The 21,888-nt window shown below is 40.1% G+C and overlaps 2 protein-coding genes across 2 annotated transcripts; one reads left to right on the top strand and one right to left on the bottom strand.

Annotated features, from left to right (window-relative positions):
- The first annotated feature begins 4,571 nt into the window (after window positions 1-4,571).
- LOC141776832 (profilin-2-like) lies at window positions 4,572-10,995 on the top strand. Its single transcript, XM_074650651.1, has 3 exons — window positions 4,572-4,920; window positions 6,871-7,063; window positions 9,017-10,995. The coding sequence occupies exons 1-3, from the start codon at window positions 4,792-4,794 to the stop codon at window positions 9,112-9,114; spliced, it is 420 nt and encodes a 139-aa protein (XP_074506752.1). The 5' UTR covers window positions 4,572-4,791; the 3' UTR covers window positions 9,115-10,995.
- A 7,800-nt stretch (window positions 10,996-18,795) lies between these two features.
- On the bottom strand, window positions 18,796-21,838 carry LOC141776842 (alpha-2-HS-glycoprotein-like). The gene is made up of 7 exons (XM_074650665.1): window positions 21,525-21,838; window positions 20,700-20,810; window positions 20,449-20,530; window positions 20,178-20,335; window positions 19,972-20,067; window positions 19,691-19,762; window positions 18,796-19,573 (listed from the first exon to the last, which is right to left on the bottom strand). The coding sequence occupies exons 1-7, from the start codon at window positions 21,720-21,722 to the stop codon at window positions 19,055-19,057; spliced, it is 1,236 nt and encodes a 411-aa protein (XP_074506766.1). The 5' UTR covers window positions 21,723-21,838; the 3' UTR covers window positions 18,796-19,054.
- Between the last annotated feature and the right edge of the window lie 50 nt (window positions 21,839-21,888).

The raw sequence follows: 21,888 nt of genomic DNA, 5'->3' as shown, positions 1-21,888 counted from the left end.
AGAAAAAAAATGCTTGGAGCTACAATGTGACTTATATGAGAAGATTTGCATACAATTTAAAATGTTGTATACATCAATCAACCGGAATGGCATTTACAATACATTTCTAAAAATTATCAAAGGAAGTAAATACCTGTTTTTAAGACAGGTTTTTCTTCTGTACTGTGGACTAGTCATGAGTATTTACAAACCATAGAGAACACTGCCCCTGGTGGCCAAGAGGTGAATGTGTCACTTTGAAAGGATGTCATGCTTCTTTATTCCTTTTTTGGTCATCTTCAATGAACCTTGAACTCTCCACCATCTAAGATGGCTTATATCCCTTCATGCTCATTGTTTAATGTCAATAATTATTTGCTAGTATATTAATAGCAAATGCAAATTCAAACAGCGTGCGAGTCTATCGATGATGATCACTGATCTCAAAAATAGAAGAATTTTACACACAATTACATCAACTCATGTCATATAATTCATATAGCATACATATTACTTTTTATGCATTTTATAATGCAGTTATTTGCATTGAGGTTTTTTTATTGAAATTGCAGGTGTTACACCCTGGGAGAGCTTGAACATTTAAACCAGATATTAAAATAATCGTTTCTCATGTATCAGGTCCTTAATTTGTTTATTAAAGGATTGATTGTTTTTCAATTTGAGTATTTTTAAAATTAACTTACTTACTTATTATAAAGCTTATAGAATAAGACACAATTTTATTTTATTCAACCCGGGTGTTTTGTTTATATTGACTAATGGTTTGACCTTTTGGGGACCAATAGAGCTAGGTGCTTTATAATAAGCAGGGTGATAGGGCTGCTTCTGGTATTATTGAACCATTTCACACAAATAAATAGTATTGGTTCAAATAATTTTGGACTTTGTGTTGGTGTGGGAGACAAATCATCTGGTAAAAGGTAAACTTTGTCTTAAATTCAGGCATAAACTCTACCAAAATAATGTTTTCCCTATTGCATGTGACTAGGGTAATGGAAATCTGGGATTAAAATCTGGCCAAGGTGCCTGGTTTGATCCCTGGTTTTGGCAAGATGAAGATGGCCTGAGAGGTTCCTCTTGAGCAGGACACAAAACTTCTCCAACACTTCACTGTAGCACGAGATGAATTGGAATATGGAATAAGACACAGTTTTATTTTATTTTATTTAACCCTGGTGTTTTGTTTAAAATTACTTTACTTCCTAATTGTTTGGCCTTTGTGACCCAACAGAGCTATGGGCTGTTGTGTAAAAATGAGTGATGATAATACCAATGCAAAATCAACCTTTTTTTCCATCAAATATTATTTTTGTTTTCTTCTGACCTCATTAAACCCTTTGCCACAAACTGTGATTGCACATTTGATAAAGGTGATTGAGCATACATGAGCATAAAGCATTGTTGTTACACAAAATTAGATTATTTTATGTTTTATATGCTATATGGCTATGCATGAACAAATATCCTTTTGTTTGTAAACCACAAGTTATGCTACATAGTGAGGTCAATTAGACGTCAAACAGGACTAATTTTCTGTAGCAGACTTCCTCTGAAACATGTCATCAGTTCAAATCATGTTTATAAGCAATTCTCATACAATTAAGAAAAGTCATCATGTATTAAGATGATTAGACAATGTTAAGTAAATGTTGTTTGAGCTGGTCTCCAGGAACCCCCAAATAGAACACTAGGGCTACATTTCTGTTACTTCTTTTTTGTTCTTTATTTATTTTTATTGACAATATGTAAGTATTTGAGTGCCTTAAACATGCAGTAGGCAACACATTTTTGGCATCATTGGGCAAAAATTCCATAATAACCTTTCAGCATATTGTAATTCAAGTGTTATGAGATAATCGAAATGAGAATTTTGTGTACTGTTACCGTTAGTTACTGCAGAGTGGCATTTAGTGTAGCCTATCTCAGTACTCATGAGTAGCCCAGATTTAACAGGAAAATATGACTTGTTAGTAGCCATCAGTGAAGAACTTCCAACCAGGCTCCCACCATTTAAAAACCACATTCTGAGACCCGACTGACTTTACTGTCTTTCAGAGGCTCTAGTAGGTTCAGTGTAGTAGGGCTAGAGTGAAGACACATATATCATATGAAACTAAAACAACCTAAGGAATACATTGGTACCAACCATGTCATGCTACTGTGTTGGGAAGGAGGCTAAATAACGCTACAAAGTTGGGCTAAATTTTAGTGAGGAAAAACTGGCATGGCCATTTTCAAAAGGGATCCCTTGACCTCTGACCTCAAGATATGTGAATGAAAATGGGTTCTATGGTTACCCACGAGTCTCCCCTTTACAGACATGCCCACTTTATGATAATCACATGCAGTTTTTTTCATGCAATATAAATGTGTTATTTTCGCCTATTCTAAAAATGGTGTATTTAAGTATTTCTGCAAACTGGGGTCCCTAAACAGTCTTGGAATTACATAAACTTGGTATCACTGTAAAACTGAGACTCTTGTGGATCCAAATGAGCCCAATTGTATTGACGTGTGATGATGTTAGTCCCCATATTAGCCATTTCATTTGCCATTTCATTTGCCCACTGTATAAAATGACCTGTGGTGACCTCTAGGATAATCACAGCCTTTAAAGCCAGAAACTTTAAAACCACAAACTAGAGACCTAGAGCATTCAGAGGATGGATGACTTTCCTAGGTAGATTGACAATAAGGGGGTTTCTGAGCAGTTTACACAACAGAAGTGCTCACCATCCAATCGCTGAAAAAATGCAATCCTTTCAGTAATCTCAAAGGTTTTTGATACCAAATCACAGCATGGCTTTTTCTATTGTGTTCCTCAAGGTCTTGGTGTCTTAATTTGGTGTTTCGGAGGGATTATTGATTATTTTTTATCAATTCTCGAGTGGTAAAAAATGGTTAAATTTAGCACCAAATCTGTTTAACAAATGGTATCAACCCAAACATTTCTGCAACAACTTATGAGACATAATAGAACATGGGAATGGACATCATATTCTTTGATCATCATGTTCTAAACTTTATATACTTTTACAATTTAAAATGTAAATATTTCTGATTTTTGACTAGAACAACTTGACACACAGTGCTGAGCTACATCTCAAATTAATCTTCAGGTTCCCAGCTTTCAGATGATGTACATCACTTCTATGTGACATCTACTGCTGACCTGTTATCTCCCCCTAAAGACCCCCTATAAAAAGACAAGATCTATTGTGGGTCTCAGAGGGATGAGCAGTAGTTTTATGAAAGTGAGAAGATCATTTTATCCATCAGGGCATTTTGTTTCCATTCGCACTGACTGTAAACTGCTATCCTTATAGCTATACACAAACTGTCTGATGTGACTTGTCTTTGCCATTATTCTTACAACATGAACAAATACCTTCAAGAATCTGGCGATACAATACATATCACAATGCAGGGGTTATGATTCATTATATTGCAATACTGTAATTAAGGCGATATATTGCAATTTCTTAATCTAATTTGAGCAAAACTGTCATAGTATAAAGAACACACCACCATATGCATAAAGGATTGTGCAGGTGGAAATCCCAACCAACCCGAGACTGACACTACTGGGGGACCTCTCAGTTTTACCAGTCAATCTGAGGGGCAATATTCTCTTTATCAGACTAACTAGTCCTAATCACGGCTAGTAAATGTATAGCCATTCGCTGGAAAGATGAGGAGCCCCCTAGTGTATATTTTGGGTTTAAAGAGCTCTCATCATATTTACCTTCAGAAAAGATTATGTTTAATCTCAAAAAGAAACCATGGCTCTTTGATAAATGCTTTTTAACCTTTTTACATACTGGTACTTTTCTTAATGGTGTTGTCCATGGTCAGACCATTTAAGAGAATATACTGCATGTATATAGCTTGTCTATCTCTTGTACTACTATTACTTCTGTAATTCTCTCTTTATTTATATGTGTATGTATGTATATACAGTGCCGTGAAAAAGTATTTGCCCCCTTCCTGATTTCTTATTTTTTTGCATATTTGTCACACTTAAATGTTTCAGATCATTAAACAAATTTTAATGTAAGACAAAGATAACCCAAGTAAACACAAAATGCAGTTTTTAAATGATGATTTCATTTATTAGGGGAAAAAAGATATCCAAACCTACCTGGCCCTATGTGAAAAAGTAATTGCCCCCTAAACCTAATAACTGGTTGCGCCACCCTTGGCACTGTATGTATATATATGAATATATATGTTCTTTCTTCCTTTTCTATTATTTAAGGGGAAAAACTCAATAAATATATTGTTTAAAAAGAAAAAGAAAAAAAATATTGATTGATACCAGCTCCTTGATTTTTAGGTCATTTTGGAGCAAATTCCAGGCTGAGGGTGCAGAATATGCAAAAATACCTTCAATGAATGAAAGAATGACTGACTAAACGATTCAATCAGTACACCCTCATCTGCCTCTGTGTGAACCTGCAGCATTCACCTCTCAGACAGTTGACTCTTGGCTGAGCTGATAAGTGATAAGTCCCTCTTTATTCTTTATTCCGCCGCCTGCTGCCATTAAAGCGCCGGTGGAGCTCATTGTGCGGAGTGATCTGATAACGGACTACACCCAGCCCGCTGCCTCATCACCACCCTGGCTTTCTTTGCTGCCCCAGCCTTGACGTTGGTTAACGTCGAAGTGCGGGTTTAGATTGGAGATTCGTCTGTTAAGGTCTTTTCCCCCCTTTCCTATTTAACTGTCTCCTTGTTTGTGCAACCCGTAACTTCCATTGAGTAGGGTTTTTTTATAGAGCATCTTGAATAATGTCTTGGCAAAGCTACGTGGAGAACCTGATGGCCGATGGCAGCTGTCAGGATAGCGCCATTGTTGGATATACGGACGCCAAATATGTTTGGGCAGCACATGCCGGTGGTACCTTCAACAATATCACGGTAAGAGCTCACACATTGGTGTAATTTAAGAGAGAACGTGTGGGTTTGACTGTGTTTATGTATCAACCACCACGTTAGAAAAAAACGCTCCGCCACACTGAGGAGCGTTAAAACCGTTAAAACCGTTACCTCGCTGGGGTCTATTTAAATGACTAACCGTTAGCTTTAGCTGTGGCCTGTCTCGGTTGTTTCCTGCTGAGGAATCGTTGCGGGATTAGACCTCGTGTTGATCAGATAAGGCACTCATTGTGGGTTTGCATGCACCATAACAAACCTGAAAACAATTACCGTTAGCAAACACTAATATAAATGTTAATGCACTGCTGTATTAAAGCTAAAACCAGCGAGTAGACGGTGTCCGACTTAAGAAAAACGGGCATGCTTTTGTGTGCACGGTGGCTTTGATTAGCTCACGTTAAGCTGCTGCTGCAGCTGCTTTACCGGCTACCTGTGCTTTAAAGGATAGCTCTGGCGGACGTACAACGAGGCTGCATTGCTATTAACGCCAGCAGTGTAGTCGTGTATTCATAAATGTATATTTTGTGATGGGAATGACTGTGTTTTAATTCATTGAGAGGAGGGATGTGCAGGAGAGCTAGAACCGGTGCAGAGACGTCACTGGACTTCCGCTAACGCTCCTCACTGCAGGGATGAGGATGTGTGTGTTGAGTCTCAGACATTCTGCAGCTTTCTTGTGTCTACATAATGTCTGACAAATAGTGAAATATGCTTACTATTATTTCTCAGAACCCCCCAAGGTTGGGTATTATTACAATGGCTCAGTTTACTGTTGAAAATTTAATTATATAAATAGATTTTTTTATAAAAAACAATGTGGAAGTACACAAAGCAGCTGCTCCTGGTGCATGGGGTAGACGTTGTCAACAAGGGAGGAAATGTATTCCACAAAAAGTCAAGGCACACTTTATGGTATTAAAGATAAAAGGCCTTTTTTATTGTAGCTATATTATTATAGCCACTATAATAAAGTTGTTGTTTTTTTTTTTTTACCTCAAAATAGCAGTGCCTTTTTTTAGTTTTGGGGAATTCATGTTCTTTCTTGTGGGCATAGTTAATTTTGTGCCTTTTTATTAGGGCTGTATATTGGCAAGAATCTGGTGTTATGATACATATCACATAACATAAGGTGATATATTGCAATTTTTTAATCTAATTTTAGGAAAACTGTCATAGTATAAAGAACACACCACTATATGCATAAAAAAAAAAAATCCCCAAAAAGTCAAGTCACACTGCTTTGTCAAGGTATTAAAGATAAAAGGCCTTTGTATAGCGTACCTATATTATTACAGCCACTATAATAAAGGCCTTTTTTTTTTTCTTTTTTTTTTACCTCAAAGTAGCAGTGCCTTTTTAGTTCTGGAGAATTCATGTTCTTTCTTGTGGACATAGTTCATTTTGTGCCTTTTTATTAGGCCTGTTTATTGGCAAGAATCTGGAGATATGATACATATCACGATGCAGGGGTTATGATTCAATATATTGCGATATATTGCAATTTTTTAATCTAATTTTAGGAAAACTGTCATAGTATAAAAAACACACCACCATATGCATGAAATTTGAAAAAAAAGTTTACTTTTTTATGCAATCAGAACAGTGGGATCTGCAGTTGCATTTATCACAGTCCCTTTAACGTCCAACATCATAGCACTACTTTGCGAGTACGCATCTCTTTGTAAATTAAATGAAGTATTGATTGAGTTAATCTTTACATGTTAACTATTAATTAAAAATGAATGTAGTGTTTTTGAGAATCAATACAGTATCACAAATCATAATATCCTGATATTTGATTTTTTAAAAATATTTTCTTACACCCCTACTTTTTCTAGAAGAATTAGTCACGTAGCTGGAAGCATATTTGTTACATGTGTCTGAGGATCTGACTGACGTTGTCCCAATCCTGTGGTTTTGTGTTTTTTTCAGCCTCAAGAAATTGACATACTTATCGGTAAGGACAGGGAGACCTTTTACACTGGCGGTCTCACTCTGGGCTCAAAGAAGTGTTCAGTCCTCAGAGACAACCTCCATGATGACATGGACTGGACAATGGATGTGAGGACAAAGAGCGGAGGAGGAGAACCTACATACAATGTCTCTGTGGGAAGAGCTGGAAAAGGTAAACGGTTCATCCGCTGTACATTCACTTGATATTCTCAAAGCCAAACTAACTCAGTCTTCTGCTCCACTGCACACAGTCACCGCCGATCTCGCTCTCTGGCCTCACCACTTACTTCCCACAAACACACCCACTCTAAGCACTGGCTCTGCTCCAAATTAGATACGCTACTCTTACAACAACTGGCTCTCGCCATTCGCGTTTTCATGTCGTCCACCGTAGTTCTCCAACACGCTTGGCACACGGGAGAGGATGACCTCTTCAACCTCACTGCTAGATGTCGCCAGATCTCACACACTGGATCTTTAAGACACCAGATTGTGACGAGCGCTACCTCACATGAGTTTTATGGAAGTGCAGACTGACAATCAGGGGTCTGTTTAATTAAATTTACAATTTTTTTGTAAAAATGTTTCAACCGGTCGCCGTCAGACCAACAACTGGTGATTGCCAATTGATTTGCGCAGGTGATTTTGCTGATTTAGTGCTTCCAAAAAATGAGCGAGATCCGCTGCTCTGTGAGCAGCTGGCACAGCGCTAAAAGGAGGTGTGGCTTTGCGAGACTACTAAGCGACAGACTCTAGTTCAGCGAGCTACAAGTAGCACAAAGGCCAGTAACAGCAGAGAGAGACAGTGGGTGCCAGCATATTTTCACATCTAACTCGGTCACACAAACATCTGCGCGAATATATCGGCAATCGCCGGCTGTTGGGCTGACGCTGGCCGGTTGGAAGTTTTAACATGTCGCCCAACCCAACGCTTAACCTTCTAACACATGTTTTCTTTGCAATATCCACCGGCTCATTAGTGTTGAGTTACATCTGATTTGCTGTTAAAAGCAGAGGTCAGCTGAAGCTGTCCTGATCAATCAAGTGCACTGATCTTCCCGCAGCTTATAATTGTTACACAAAAAATTAAAACGCGCTAGAATGGGGATATTCAAGGCATGTGTTATGGATGACACGCGGGCTCACTTGTTAACTCAGTGAATATTCCCTATTTAAGAAACACAAGTGAGTCATAAATTGCCGTGTTGGACACTGTATTCTCATCATTTGGCAGTCTGAAATGTATGGACTAGGGCTGCACAATTAATCGAATATTAATCGCGATCACAATTTTGGCTTCCTACAATTAAATGAACATGATCACCTGCGATATTGACGTTTAAAATGAACGTTCTGCCCATAGAAAACTCTGCAGCACATCAAATCAAGCGCTTCCTAAACTAACCACTTGATGTTTTGGCTTCACTTTTGGGTATAGATATTATCTATACAACCAATGTGTTTATGATTAAATTAAGAGCGTAAAATTGTTTATCTAGCTCTTATTGTTGCTAATTTTGCTCATGAAGTGCACCAGATTGAAGCATTTACATAACTTTCAGAACTCTAAAATGTAGCTAACAAAGGGGTGGGATGATATATTCCTGTATTTTTTTTCATATTGCAATATATATATATATATATATATATATATATATATAGCAAAATAAAATATTGCAATGTCAGTATTTTCCAACATGGTGTAGTTCTAGTTTGTACATTAGCAGGAATGTAGCACAGCATGGAAGGGAAAACAGTGCTCTGTTTATTTTAATGTGAAAGTGCAATAAAAATGTCGTTGCTAAAATCAATGAATAATCGTGCTATCAATACTGATCAAAAAAATCGTGATATCAATACTGATCAAAATAATCGTGACTATCGTTTTGGCCATAATCGTGCAGCCCTAGTATGGACAATGTATGGTGTCAATTGGTAAAGTTACCTAGTAATGAAATCACCTATTGTGTTCTATGGTAGCAAAGACGACCTGCAGACGGTTAGCCCTGCATGGCACACAGTTGAATATCCCTGGACTACACAAGTCTAGTGATGATACTTGGAATGTCTTTCTTTACTGTTTTTGCTTTCCTTAACTGTCCCTTTTCCATCTCTTCTCTTTCAGTTTTGGTTCTGGTAATGGGCAAAGAAGGGGTCCATGGAGGCGGATTGAATAAGAAGGCTTTCGCGATGACAAAATACTTGAGGGATTCAGGGTTTTAATGTTTTCATGCTCACTTAGATAAAAATTGAGAGACAAAAAGAAGAGAAAAGAAATATTGCTGTTAAGATTTCTCCTGCAAGCAGTCAAAATGTCTTGGAAACTTTTAATAGCAATGAAGAGTGGTAAGATACTGTGTCACCTTTGTTCCCCCCCTTCATCCTGTAGGGGCGGGAGACTCTTCAAATTTTGTTCATTTCTCTTTTTTTCCTTGTGTGCTCCAGTATTGGTTTTAGTCATGGGAAAGGAGGCGGTCCATGGTGGAAATCTTAACAACAAAGCACATTCAATGGCTGACTACCTGAGGAGGTCTGGATATTAAGCAACCTCTCCACCCATCCATCAACTTAGCAGCTCACTCCCACCCACCGCATTGTGTTGGCACTACTTCCAGGATAAGATGGCATACAATGTTACTTCCTTTCCCCAGTCTATTTTTGTAAACAGCCTTTTGTTTGCTTAAGTCTCTCCACACTCCTCCTCCTCTTTTTTTTTTTATAAAACTTCCCCACTTTAACATTGTACTTCTCATGTTTTTGGCACTACAGTAATGGCATGTTCATTTATTAACCAAAAGTGTTCAAAAAATGATTGCAAAGTGTAAAATAAATCTGGACTCGCCTTGTATAACATTCACTTAGCAGCTGGCTAATATTCCAAGGGGAAGTACACATGTAATGGTGGTGATAGTTTGCATAGTTTTGCTTTTTGAGCTTTACTAAAAAGATGCCAGTGTTCTTTTTTTTTTCATCAGCATGTGGGCATTTAAAAATTGCATGCATACCCCTCTTTAGCATACAGATCCCAGCCCCTATCCCCCCCCCCCCCTCTCTGTTCCTGCATAATATTCCAGCCAAAACCATCTTCTCTTCTGCCTCCATCTTCAAAGTCTTCAAGCCTCCATTAAATAAATGACAAATTTCCTCTGACAAAAAGTCCCGTATGTGTGTACCAATTCGCCACCCTCAAGCACAACGTCTCTACCATCACATGCTTTTGCTGTTGTACCTGAATGTGGTCTTAAAGTTAATGATGTGGTGTTGGGCTGTTGTTTTGAGTGTAGTGTAAGGTCAGCATTGCTGAGGTCTCAAAGATATTGTCATGATACTTCACCACATCCTGGAGTCTCAGTGGACATTCCACCTCTGTGACAGCTCGGTCTTTTGTCAGTCAGCTTCTGCTATTTGTACATTTTTCTGTAAAACACTACACACCTGTTACGTGGAGTTATTTTTTTCTCCCCCCCTCCCCTTTGGACCAATTGTCAATAAAAAGAGGATTATCAGAATTACTTCAGCTTATTCTGATGGATGATTGTTAGCATCTCCTGTTGACTGTAAATCATTAAGACAACTTCAGATGACTGTAAAACATTTAACTGCTTCCTTAGACTTCAACACTACTTAAACTTCTCATCACTAATTGATTGGTTGCTAACTTCATATCCATTAACCAATGAAACGGCAATGTCATTTTACTACAGTATGAATGCATTTTGACTGTAAACCGAGGCTGTTGGGCTCCAACACTTTGGAATTATTTGCCTTGTGCTTTAGTCATCAAAAGGTGTATTCACAAATTGTCATAGTACGGTACTTAGAAGTATATTTAAAAGAAAAAAAAACGACGCTGTGTACACTAAACATAATGAAAATGGTGTTGGTTGGAATAAGAACATTTGTAAGTTGTCTTGTGAAAATTTTCTGAGAATAACTGTATTCTGTGCCATAAAATCGATCTGATCTGTTGCTACTACGAGTTGGATTTTTAACTGCTGCCCCAGCAAGAAGTAACTTTTAACGGCACTTTCCTAAGGGATATTTTGGCATCAGTAATCTCCAGACTTTGTGGAATATGTACAGAATTAAACAACAGAAAAAGAAGTTTGCAATATTTTGTCCTTTTTTTTTTCATGAGTTGGAAATTCCTTCTGCCACACAATCTGCTATTTCAAATGCCATGAATTGATGAGACATCTTGTTTACAGACAGATCAAATAAAAGTTATTCCAACCAGAGGTAAAGCCAATATGTCCTGTCTGTTGCCTTGTGAGTACAAACTTGTATGTTGACTGATTCAAGAGTTTCAAAGTCGATTTGTTCTAATTCAGGTATTCAGTTCTAACTTATTATATTGATGATCCACTACATTAGCAACGATGCATACGTCTGGTGGTGGTTTTAACTGTTACTGAATCCCAGAAATAACTAGCCTACTGATTGTTTCTTTGCAGAAAGCTGGAGGAAAATCAACCACATTTTCAATGGGCTGCAGGCTGTCATTGATGAAGAAATTCATTACTCTGAAGGGAATCTGCCTGCTCAAGTAGTGTCGTATTTCAATCAATAAGTTGTTGTGAACAATAAGACTTTTTCAATGTCACAAACATTTTTATATCTAATAACAAAATGTAGAGACTAATTTTCTTGATCAGACTAAAGGAAAGATGGCATGATTTGACAAGGGGAATAAACTACTGGCTTTCATTAATGGACTGCTTTTACTCAATTAAACCATGTAAAAGGTAAACTAAACAGCGTTTCCCTGTTCCTCCCTTTTATTTCCCCTGTGTCTCATATATTCTGTATCTGCTTGTTCCAACTCTTTGAAGCTACACATAATAATTCATATTAGCTGCACAATGGATTCGTTCTAGATGTTGTACATAATTCTAGGTGCAGACTCGCATATTTGGTATTCTTGTAACCTTAAGATGCCCACTAGAATTTAAAATAAAGTTATGTAGGATTGAACAGTGTTTTGCTGCACAGCATGAGTTTGTGACAACAGACCCAACAGTGGCTTGTTAAGGGTTTAAACCCTGACGATACAACGTTGTTGTCCACAGTGTGGCGCGTCCATTTAGCACCCAGTTAGGCCTGAGAAAGACAGCCATAACATTCTAAGCACCTACTTTGTATGCTTTATTCATTTTGAAGATATTTATGTAGCGTTATCAATGTGAAAAACTATTCTCTGCAGGGTCAGGGAAAAGCTAAACAGATACAGGCTTAAGCAAATTCAAATCATATGACTTAATGCATGAAAAGAAATATGATAATCAAGCCTAAAAAACGTGGCAAGGCTGCCAAATAAGCCTTACAAGAAGAACAATAAAATGTTTGTATTTGTCATATTACTCTGACGTGACAAAGACAAATGCAGTCACTACAATTTGTAGTCTTCTACTGCCAAAGACTACATTTCAGTATCTTGGTGTGAGGCGTTCAGGGCCACAAATGAATGCCCCGCCCTTAATTTGCTTGATTGGCAACACCTGCTGTGGTCAGGTGTTTTGATTAGTTGTAATTAGGACCAGACCTCAGTCTTAAATAACTGCCTGACTAGAGGAGAGTTCAGCATTTGCAGCAAACTGCTAAGGCAATTTGCCCATGTTCAGTGCTTTTTCTGTGTTCCAATGGCGTGCCGAGAGAGAAGGGACAGTAGGATTTTACTATGTTTAGGACTTTTAGTGGTTGCTAGTTCATTTTGCCATTGCACAAGACTGACAAAGCTTAAAGCATTGGATAAATTGAGAGGAAACTTGACGCTTAGCAAAGGTCAAGCTAAAGGACGTGATCTGCGCCGTGGAAGACTCTTAATCGGGCAAATTTCTCTGCAAGGTGGTGAACTCCGAGGAACCACAAAGAACTTTCTGGATGTTGATACAGATTATCAAGCAGATATGGGTACGTAAAGATGAAATTCTTATCACAATCCTGCATGAAATACACTACAAAAGTTATTTTTGACAGCGAGGCCTATGCATGTATTAGATTAAAGGCTTTATTAATCTCCAATGGGGAAACTCATTTGCCACCAAATCAACTCCTACAGACTATAATATAGACATTGCATTCACAGTACACAACAAATACACAATACAAGAAATGAATAACACCATAAAGAGCCATTTGAGAAATGATGGAGCTGAAAGATGAGAAGAGGTAATTAAAAAATCAGACCCTTCCTGGAACAAAAGACCTTATCCGCCTGTTCAACCAGTACGCTTTAGTTGAATGTGTGCACCTTGTTGTTAGGACAGTTAATAATGGCAGTGTACCCATTTGAACTTAAACAAAGCCTTGTTTTTAATAGGTTGGGGGGATCCCAAGCAACCTCAACTACAGGGTGATGTCTTTTCGAGGCCGAATTCAAAGCCAGACAATGCGGCAGTGGATCGACTCCTTAAAATGGATCCAAAGGTTGAATGTACTGGAGACTCCATGAAGCTTCAAGTCCAAGATGCTGCTTCTACCCTAGGATCTCTGTTCTTTGTGGACAGGGGTAAGTTTAATCTCTTTTGGAGTTGTTAATTTATAGCTTTATCATTTATACTGAACACAATACTTGGTAGAATCTGCAAAGTAGTTTCATGCACTTTTTAAAAAAAAAAAAAAAATTCTGTCTTTTAATTGCTCAGGAAGTCGCCTGTCTCCTCTGCCTCTGTCCAAGTTGCCACCGAGCTGTGGTTACACCATCAGGTCAACAATGAGAGATTTGGTCTTGGTTGCACCTTACGATGGCTGCTTTGTCGCTCTTGAGGTGGGATACATTTTATTCTGAATGCCCTGCACACTTGAACCGTGTACACTTGCAAAATTTTGCTTTCTACTTTTAGGAGGATTGCTACGTTCTCCCGTTGCGTTGGTGCGGGTTACCCGTGAAGATGTCATGCCCTTTGATGAAGCAGTCTTCACCCAACCCTCCGATGGTCACCTGCCACGCTCAGGGCATGGTCGTGAAAACGGGATGGACAGTATCTGTCGCTAAAATTAACGTAAATTGTAAGTTTTGGGCTTTTTTTTTCTTAATTTCTGTTTAAGATAATCAACACTGAATAAAGGCATGACATGCATTCTGTTAACAAGGTAATGAATCACAAATAATGAATACATCTATTTGGTTGTGTCAGGATAATTGTATTGTCCATCAGCACCATCAATACAGTGATGCAGCATACTATTTTCTGGGGGGGATAATAATTGTATTATCTAAATTTAGCTGTCCTAACTCTTACTATAATTGAGCATATTTTCTTTTTAGTCTTGAAGGAAACTTGACCTCTAATTCCCAAATTGCTGAAAATTTGGGTCTAAACATGGATTACTGGTAGATTTTTAATTAATGGTGTTCAAACGGCTTCTATTTATGCAGTGATAAAATGGTCTGATAGTCTTTTAATCATGTGTTCAGAGTAGCATTGGTATTACAGAAGTTGAAGTGGAAACACTTAACGCTTGGAGGCTGTTTATCTTCAGTAAGCTATGATAACATTATCCACTGGCATTTAATGTATTTTGAAAGGGAAAGAAACTTTCAGTTGTGTCTAGAAGGGAGTCCACAAAGTGTATAATCTGATCTGAGATCCTCAAAAACTTTCATAAAACTCGTGGGCCACGACATGTCCTAACCTTAAAATTCGAGGTCCACGCCTAACCTTACCAATCTCGCTACAGTTTCCCCAATTTGCTAGTTCCCTTCTGGCCACTACCAGAACTTTCTGCCCAGTGTGACTAGATGTCCGTTTACCTTTTTTGTACTTTGTAATGTATTACTTTACAGTGACTGGTAACTGGGAGCCACTGATGAAGGCTTCACCCAGATGTGGGTTCAGTGTAGTTGTACATCCCGAAGGTGTGGTCATCTCTGTTCGTTATGCACCCTGCCTGGAGAAAAAGGTACAGTACAAACTTGTTTTTGAAAATTCCCCTTTAAAAAGAAAAGAAGTTTGGTATAATCTGTTGACCTTTTGTGTTCCAGGATGGAATGTACACCCTTCAATTGGCTGGAGAGGAAGAAATTAAAATTTCCTGTCCATCACTGTCACCAGCTCAAACTGAACACACAAGGCCCACAAATGGTCCAAAACTGCAAACTGAAACCCCAAGCAAAGAGTTGTATCCCTCCACCCCTTTGCCGATAAATCCTACACAAGCTGCTGCTCCAAGACCTCCACAACCTGTTGTCCGCTGGGGCCGAGTACAGCAGCCCTTCTATCCCTTCCACTTCTACCCTCAGCCAGTGCCTGAAAAGCCAACTGCTGCTCCAAGGCCCCCACAACCTGAAGCACCTCAGCCAGAGCCTGAAAAGCCAACTGCTGCGCCAAGGCCTCCACAGCCTGAAGTGCCTCAGCCAGAGCCTGAAAAGCCAACTGTTGCTCCAAGACCTCCACAGCCTGAAGCCCCTTGGGGCCAAGTACAGCAGCCCTTCTTCCACTTCTACCCTCAGCCAGGGCCTGAAAAGCCAACAGCTGCTCCAAGACCTCCACAGCGTGTTGCACCTTGGGGCCAGGTACAGCAGCCCTTCTACCCCTTCCACTTCTACCCTCAGCCAGAGCCTGAAAAGCCAGCTGCTGCTCCAAGGCCCCCACAACCTGAAGCGCCAGAGCCTGAAAAGCCGACTGCTGCTCCAAGACCTCCACAGCCTGAAGCCCCTCGGGGCCAAGTACAGCAGCCCTTCTACCCTTTCCACTTCTACCCTCAGCCAGGGCCTGAAAAGCCAAGTGCAGCTCCAAGACCTCCACAACCTGAAGCACCTCAGCCAGAGCCCGAAAAGCCAACAGCTGCCCCAAGACCTCCACAGCGTGTTGCACCTTGGGGCCAGGTACAGCAGCCCTTCTACCCCTTCCGCTTCTACCCTCAGCCAGAGCCTGAAAAGCCAGCTGCTGCTCCAAGGCCCCCACAACCTGAAGCGCCAGAGCCTGAAAAGCCGACTGCTGCTCCAAGACCTCCACAGCCTGAAGCCCCTCGGGGCCAAGTACAGCAGCCCTTCTACCCTTTCCACTTCTACCCTCAGCCAGGGCCTGAAAAGCCAAGTGCTGCTCCAAGGCCTCCACAACCTGAAGCACCTCAGCCAGAGCCTGAAAAGCCAACTGCTGCTCCAAGACCTCCACAGCCTGTTGCCCCTTGGGGCCAAGTACAGCAGCCCTTCTACCCCTTCCACTTCTACCCTCAGCCAGAGCCTGAAAAGCCAGCTGCTGCCCCAAGGCCTCCACAACCTGAAGCACCTCAGCCAGAGCCTGAAAAGCCAACTGCTGCTCCAAGACCTCCACAGCCTGTTGCTCCTTGGGGCCAAGTACAGCAGCCCTTCTACCCCTTCCACCTCTACCCTCATCCATTGCCTGAAAATCCAACTGCTGCTCCAAGACCTCCACAGCCTGAAGTGCCTCAGCCACAGCCTGAAAAGCCAACTGCTGCTCCAAGACCTCCACAGCCTGTTGCTCCACCTGTGTACTGCCCTCAGATTTGCCCATCTGGATTTTCTAATTGCTGTCCACAAATTGCTTTTCATCAACATCTCCATCAAATTATTCCTGCTGGATTTGCTAGTCAAGATGCACCTTCAGTCAATCCAGGACTGCCATTCCTCCCTTCATTTGCATATTCTGGGTTTGGCAATGGCTTGGGTTCTGCTCCCCTTCCACAAAGGCCAACTGAAGCAATGACGACGCAACTTACCACAACTTCCACCTCTGCACCCATTTCTTCTCAGTCCCTTCCATCAGGAAATAAGTGGCCACATCTTCAGCCACCAGATGGCATCCCTGCTGCACTACTCTATAATCCCAGCAAGCCTGCAAATCCTGAACAACCAACCTACCCTTATTTTGTACCAAATTCACCATATTCTAATTGGCCATATCTACCACAAAATGAAGAGCTGCAAATTTTACCCCAAAGCCATGCTTCAGGCAATGAACCAGTAAATCCAGTGCTGCAATATGAGCCATATAATGTACAGCCCCAAAAGCACCAGAACATCCAATTCTCAGCTGGGGACATGAACAATCCATATGGGCCTAATTTTGTGTCTCATATCAGCCAATATCTACAACAGCAGCATATAGCAAAGCTGCAAAGTACACCTACAGTCAACCTACAACCATCTAACAACAAAGCCAGTGAATCTGAAAGGCAGATGCAACCTGAAGTCCAAAGTGAACTTGATCGTCTTGTGATCCCTTATTATATGCTTCAAGATGCTCAAGTACAACTTTATGACAACTCGATGGCCCCTAACAATGCCTCACAACCACAGCAATTTGTGAGTGGCCCAAAGAAATCCACTAAACCTGATCAGACTGTGCAGTCCTATTCTGAACCAAACAGTTATGTGCTGCTACAGCATGGCCCACCAGGTAGGGAGCCCAACAGTTTTGAGGAATCACCGCTGCCTTTCAGAGATCTGGTTCGTGATGCTAACTTCTTTGCACAAAATCTTGCAAGGCATCACAGTAGTAAATCCCCAAATCCTCAGAATTTAAATCCCCCACAGGAAAAACCCCAACACCCCAAATGGCTGGGGAGAGGAATGTCCTATCCCTTACCTGATGTCAACTACATGCCAAGGCCTGGTGATGAAATCAGAAGATTAACCAATGGTTGACCTTCTGATTCATCTCATGGATGGCCCTCATTTCGTGCCTTTGCCCCAGAACCCCTCTGTCAGTGATTCATTAATTTTAAACCCTAAATTTATTCAGACTTCTGGAGGTCTACAACACCTTTAGGCTCTGGCCAAAGGATTCAACCTCATGTTCCAGGAAATGCATTTCAACGAAGGAGCTGACCACCAAGCAAATGGTATGTTAAGTCAACTTTTTTTTTTTTTTTTTTTTTTCTTCCTTCAAAATCTTTTTTTCTCTTGGACTAATGTGTGTCTCTTGCAGGACTCAACCAACCCATTCAGAGAGGTGGAAATCAAAAGCAGGAATGAGCTGCCTTCATTATGAATAAACAATTGAAACAAATACCTAAGCTTATTTTCTTTTTTTTAAATATGCTTATAGGGATTTGTCAGATGGTTGTTTTGTAAAAGTGAGTGGGGAAACAAACTCTGAAAGCAGAATGTTATAGAAGTCGGTTTCAAAGTTGACAGCTTACCCTTGGTACTTGTTGGCTTATGCTATTTAGAATCAAACAGTGCATTGCCCCTGTTGAACTTGTCTTGCTTATTTTGCCTTGCCATGAACTACCACTTCCTGAACATTGACCCATTCTTGTAAATACACTTACTAGAATTTCACCAACAGTGGCCTCACTAAGTACAACCTTAAAATCTTTGTTTGCTCCTAAAAAGAACTGATTTATTTCAAATATCCATTTGGTTAAACATTCCCTGATTTTTAAAAAAGCCTTTGCCTTTTGAACAAGAATATCCTAAACTTTAATCTGCACGAGATTAGTGAGTACTGGATTTAAATGTTGAAAATGAATACACATAACCTGTAAACTGCCCAACTCAAACTGCCAGACCTTTGGATGTTAAAAGAATCTGCAAACATTTGAGTAATGTTAATTGTTAACTGGGACAAACACTTTTTTTGCTGTTTTTTTGTTTTAGGGGAAATGTATTTGTGGAAATGTCAATGGGTTCACAGGGATGGAAATGCCAATGGGTTCACAGGGATGTTATTGGCACAAGTCAATACAATTGGCAAACAGCACTTTGTTTTGCAGTCACCCTGAAAGATGTGGCATGAATGATTAAATGCATTTTGGTACCAGTTCATTTATTCAAAGTTCTGTGTAGAGAGCTTATCAGTGTGTCCTCATCAAACCTTTAAAAAGGCCTTGGGTGACTTTATCCTTCATTGACTGCTACTAAATGTACTGAACTAGAAGTTTTTCCAATACATCTTTAAGGATGCATGATGACCAAAAAATAAGAACAAAAAAAGCTTTGACTTGAGAGATTTATTCAGCATGAAATGCAAATCTTTATCATCCATTTTACAGATATTTCAAGAATTGTTTTGCAATGCACAATGCTTGTGTATGTGATTTGACAAAGTCAAATAACAGATTTTTCTTTATTTGTAAGGATGTGTATTGGTGTTACATCTACCTACAGGACATCAGTTATCAATTAGTCATAAATTACTCTAGTGCCAGTGTCACTGAAGGAAGCAAGTATAGAGAGTCTGTGGGACCTGAACACTTAAAAGAATCTTTTCCTTCCTGGGCACACTGGCGTAAGAACAATGATGGGGTCTGTTTGAGTCGCAGCGTCAACCATTGCGGTTGCGGCAGATGCATCTCTCTTAAAATTAATATGCGGGACCTCCTTACTGGATGAATCTGAATCTGAGGCTGATCCACTGTCAGCAGCTGGAGCTGGATCGGCTGGAGCTGGATCGGTTGGAGCTGGATCGGCAGCAGCTGGAGCTGGATCGGCAGCAGCTGGAGCTGGATCGGCAGCAGCTGGAGCTGGATCGGCTGCAGCTGGAGTAGGATTAGCAGCAGCTAGAGAAGGATCAGCCACTAAAGGTGTTATGAGTACAACTTCATTTGACTCTCCTGATTCAGACAGATGGCCGCTTAGCTCAGGGTTATGGAGAGTAGTCAGCTGGTGGAACCTCAGACCATGCTTGGGTGACATGCTACCTGTTTGTACATGGACCACTGGTGGCACAACAGGAGCTGCATCTGCAGTGCTGTTGGCATCTACAACAGGCACCTGAAAAAGTGTATACATCAACAGAGGCTTAGGAAAAATCATCAGTATAAAAGTTGATCTGTGACTTATTTTTGGCCGTCAAAAAATTATTTGGAGAAGTTAAATACAGTATTTTACCAGATTTAAAAACATCCTGCAGTCCACTGTGTGGGCAGTGCTCAAACCTTTGGCAGTACAAATACCACGTGCCTGGTGGAGAAAAGAAAAACATGATTTTTATCACAATTATGTTTATTTTTTTGCTGTTTAAGGGGAGCTTTGGTGTCCAAATTTATCACTTTCCTATCTCCTTTAATTAGCTTATAAGCAGGGCTAAAAAAAAAAGTGTACATAATAAATTATTCCAATAATTTAGAGAGCGTCTACTAAAAAACTAAACTGATGCTTTGTGTACTTACAGCCATGGCGTCATCCAGGGGTACGCAGACATCATTAGTGCAATTAGCCTCAACTACAACATATTCCGCAGAATAGATTGGCCCACCAGACACAATCTGAAACAAGGTATTGAGAATTATTGATGTACTTATAGACACATTAACATGTAGGTACTTTAAATCTTATGGGGGAAAAACTGAACTTAACAGAATATGTTTGGGCCCACCTGTGATGTCATCCTTCCAACCTCCATAACAGTATACGTTGCGTCGTCCACAGACATGTTGTTGAAGGTTGCCAGAGAGGCTTGGACAAAGTCCAGTGCGTTGGTGTTATTTAGGGGAAGAAGGGAAGGACAGCCCACGCACAGGTCCTCTGTTGATTCTATATGTCATAGAAGAAGGACGCATACAGGTTTTTGTGCGTAGGGTGACACTTTGTGTGGCTGAATATATGTGGGTGTCATACGGTGTGAGTGTGTGATTAGAAAGGTGTACCTTCTGTTTTACACTTGAATGCTGTGACAGTCAGAGCTCCGCCAACCCTCTTCAACACCACATCGCAGTCTCCTTCTACTGCCTGATTGGAGACAAAGAATCAGTCCAAATAGTACAGAACAGTCAATCTGGACATGTTCTATTCTCATTATTTTATATCATATTATTAAACTATCAGTATCTTGATATTTGGTTGAATTCATGTAGCTCAAGTATGAGAGCTTCTCTGTAGTAATGGTATGCAGTCTCACCGTCAATTCTTTCGGCCTGACTGTGCAGTTGGCAAGAGGTGTGGGATCCAAAACATGACAGTCTGTCTCCAGCAGGTCAACTTCCAGGACAAATGTGTCGACTCCATTAGGCTAAGGACAGATAAAAGGAACCATTATTATTTATTATTTTTAAAATCTACTGCATCAGACAGTCATTTGACAGAACTCTGCTATGTGTTGTATGATGACCACATAGACAGAAACCTTTAAAGTGAAATGTTCTGGTGTCATATTTGCATGGATGAACATCTATATGTAGTTAGAAAATTATAATGAAAAATAGTCAAAATGTTGATTTTTAATCTTTCCTGACATGTTTGAGCAAGTGTTTGCATGCAGAGGCATCACACACCAACTGTTTAGGAATGCACTACATGGCTTGTGTCTTAATTGGGGTGCTGACATAAAATAACACAATTGAAGGAAAGAAATGAAATATGTACAATTTAAGATGTGCAATGATCAAGGGAAGTAAAGACGTATCCTCACCAATGTACTACTCTATATAACATGTACTACTTTATCTAAATTATGCAGTTTTTACCACATTTTTTAAGCTTGGCATATTTTTATGGGATTTGATTTCCTTATTTTCATTATTCAGGGTTGTGTCTACATCATGTTCAAACAAGTTACACATTACAGTTCACAGTTTAATCTTTCAAATTATGTGATCCTGTGTGATGAGTATTCTGCATCCCATGTTCCTGACTCAAAGTTGAACAACAGGAGAAGAGAAGGAGTAACTATCTGTATAAAAGTTTTTTGTCTGTAACCACACAAACTCTACACCTGCTGACTTACTTCAGTATAGATCTTGATGTCTTCGATCCTGTTCAGTGCATACTTGTAGCCATGAGTGTGCTGGGCATTGAGGTAATCCTGAGCCACCAGGGCAGCCTCTTCTCCCTCAGCGGAGTCGCACAGTGGTCGTACCACATTGATCTGAGCCCAGACCCCCGTCAGTAGTCCCAGAACCACAGTGATGCCCAGAGAATTCATTTCTGTGAGAAGTCAAGCAATCAAGCAATCAAGAAGTATCAGAGCAGTCAAGCAGATAAGAGTGAGAAGGAGAGGCCGAGTTCATGCAGCCTGCGCTGTATATATCCTGTACTTTAAACAGGAAAACAGCCAAGTCAAACACCACGATCATCCCTCCTGACTCCTG

This window comes from Sebastes fasciatus, chromosome 11 (genome assembly GCF_043250625.1).
Source record: "Sebastes fasciatus isolate fSebFas1 chromosome 11, fSebFas1.pri, whole genome shotgun sequence".
NCBI classification, from domain to species: Eukaryota; Metazoa; Chordata; class Actinopteri; order Perciformes; family Sebastidae; genus Sebastes; species Sebastes fasciatus.
The sequence above is the reverse complement of the archived record's forward strand: the minus strand, read 5'-3'. Positions and strand labels throughout refer to the sequence as shown.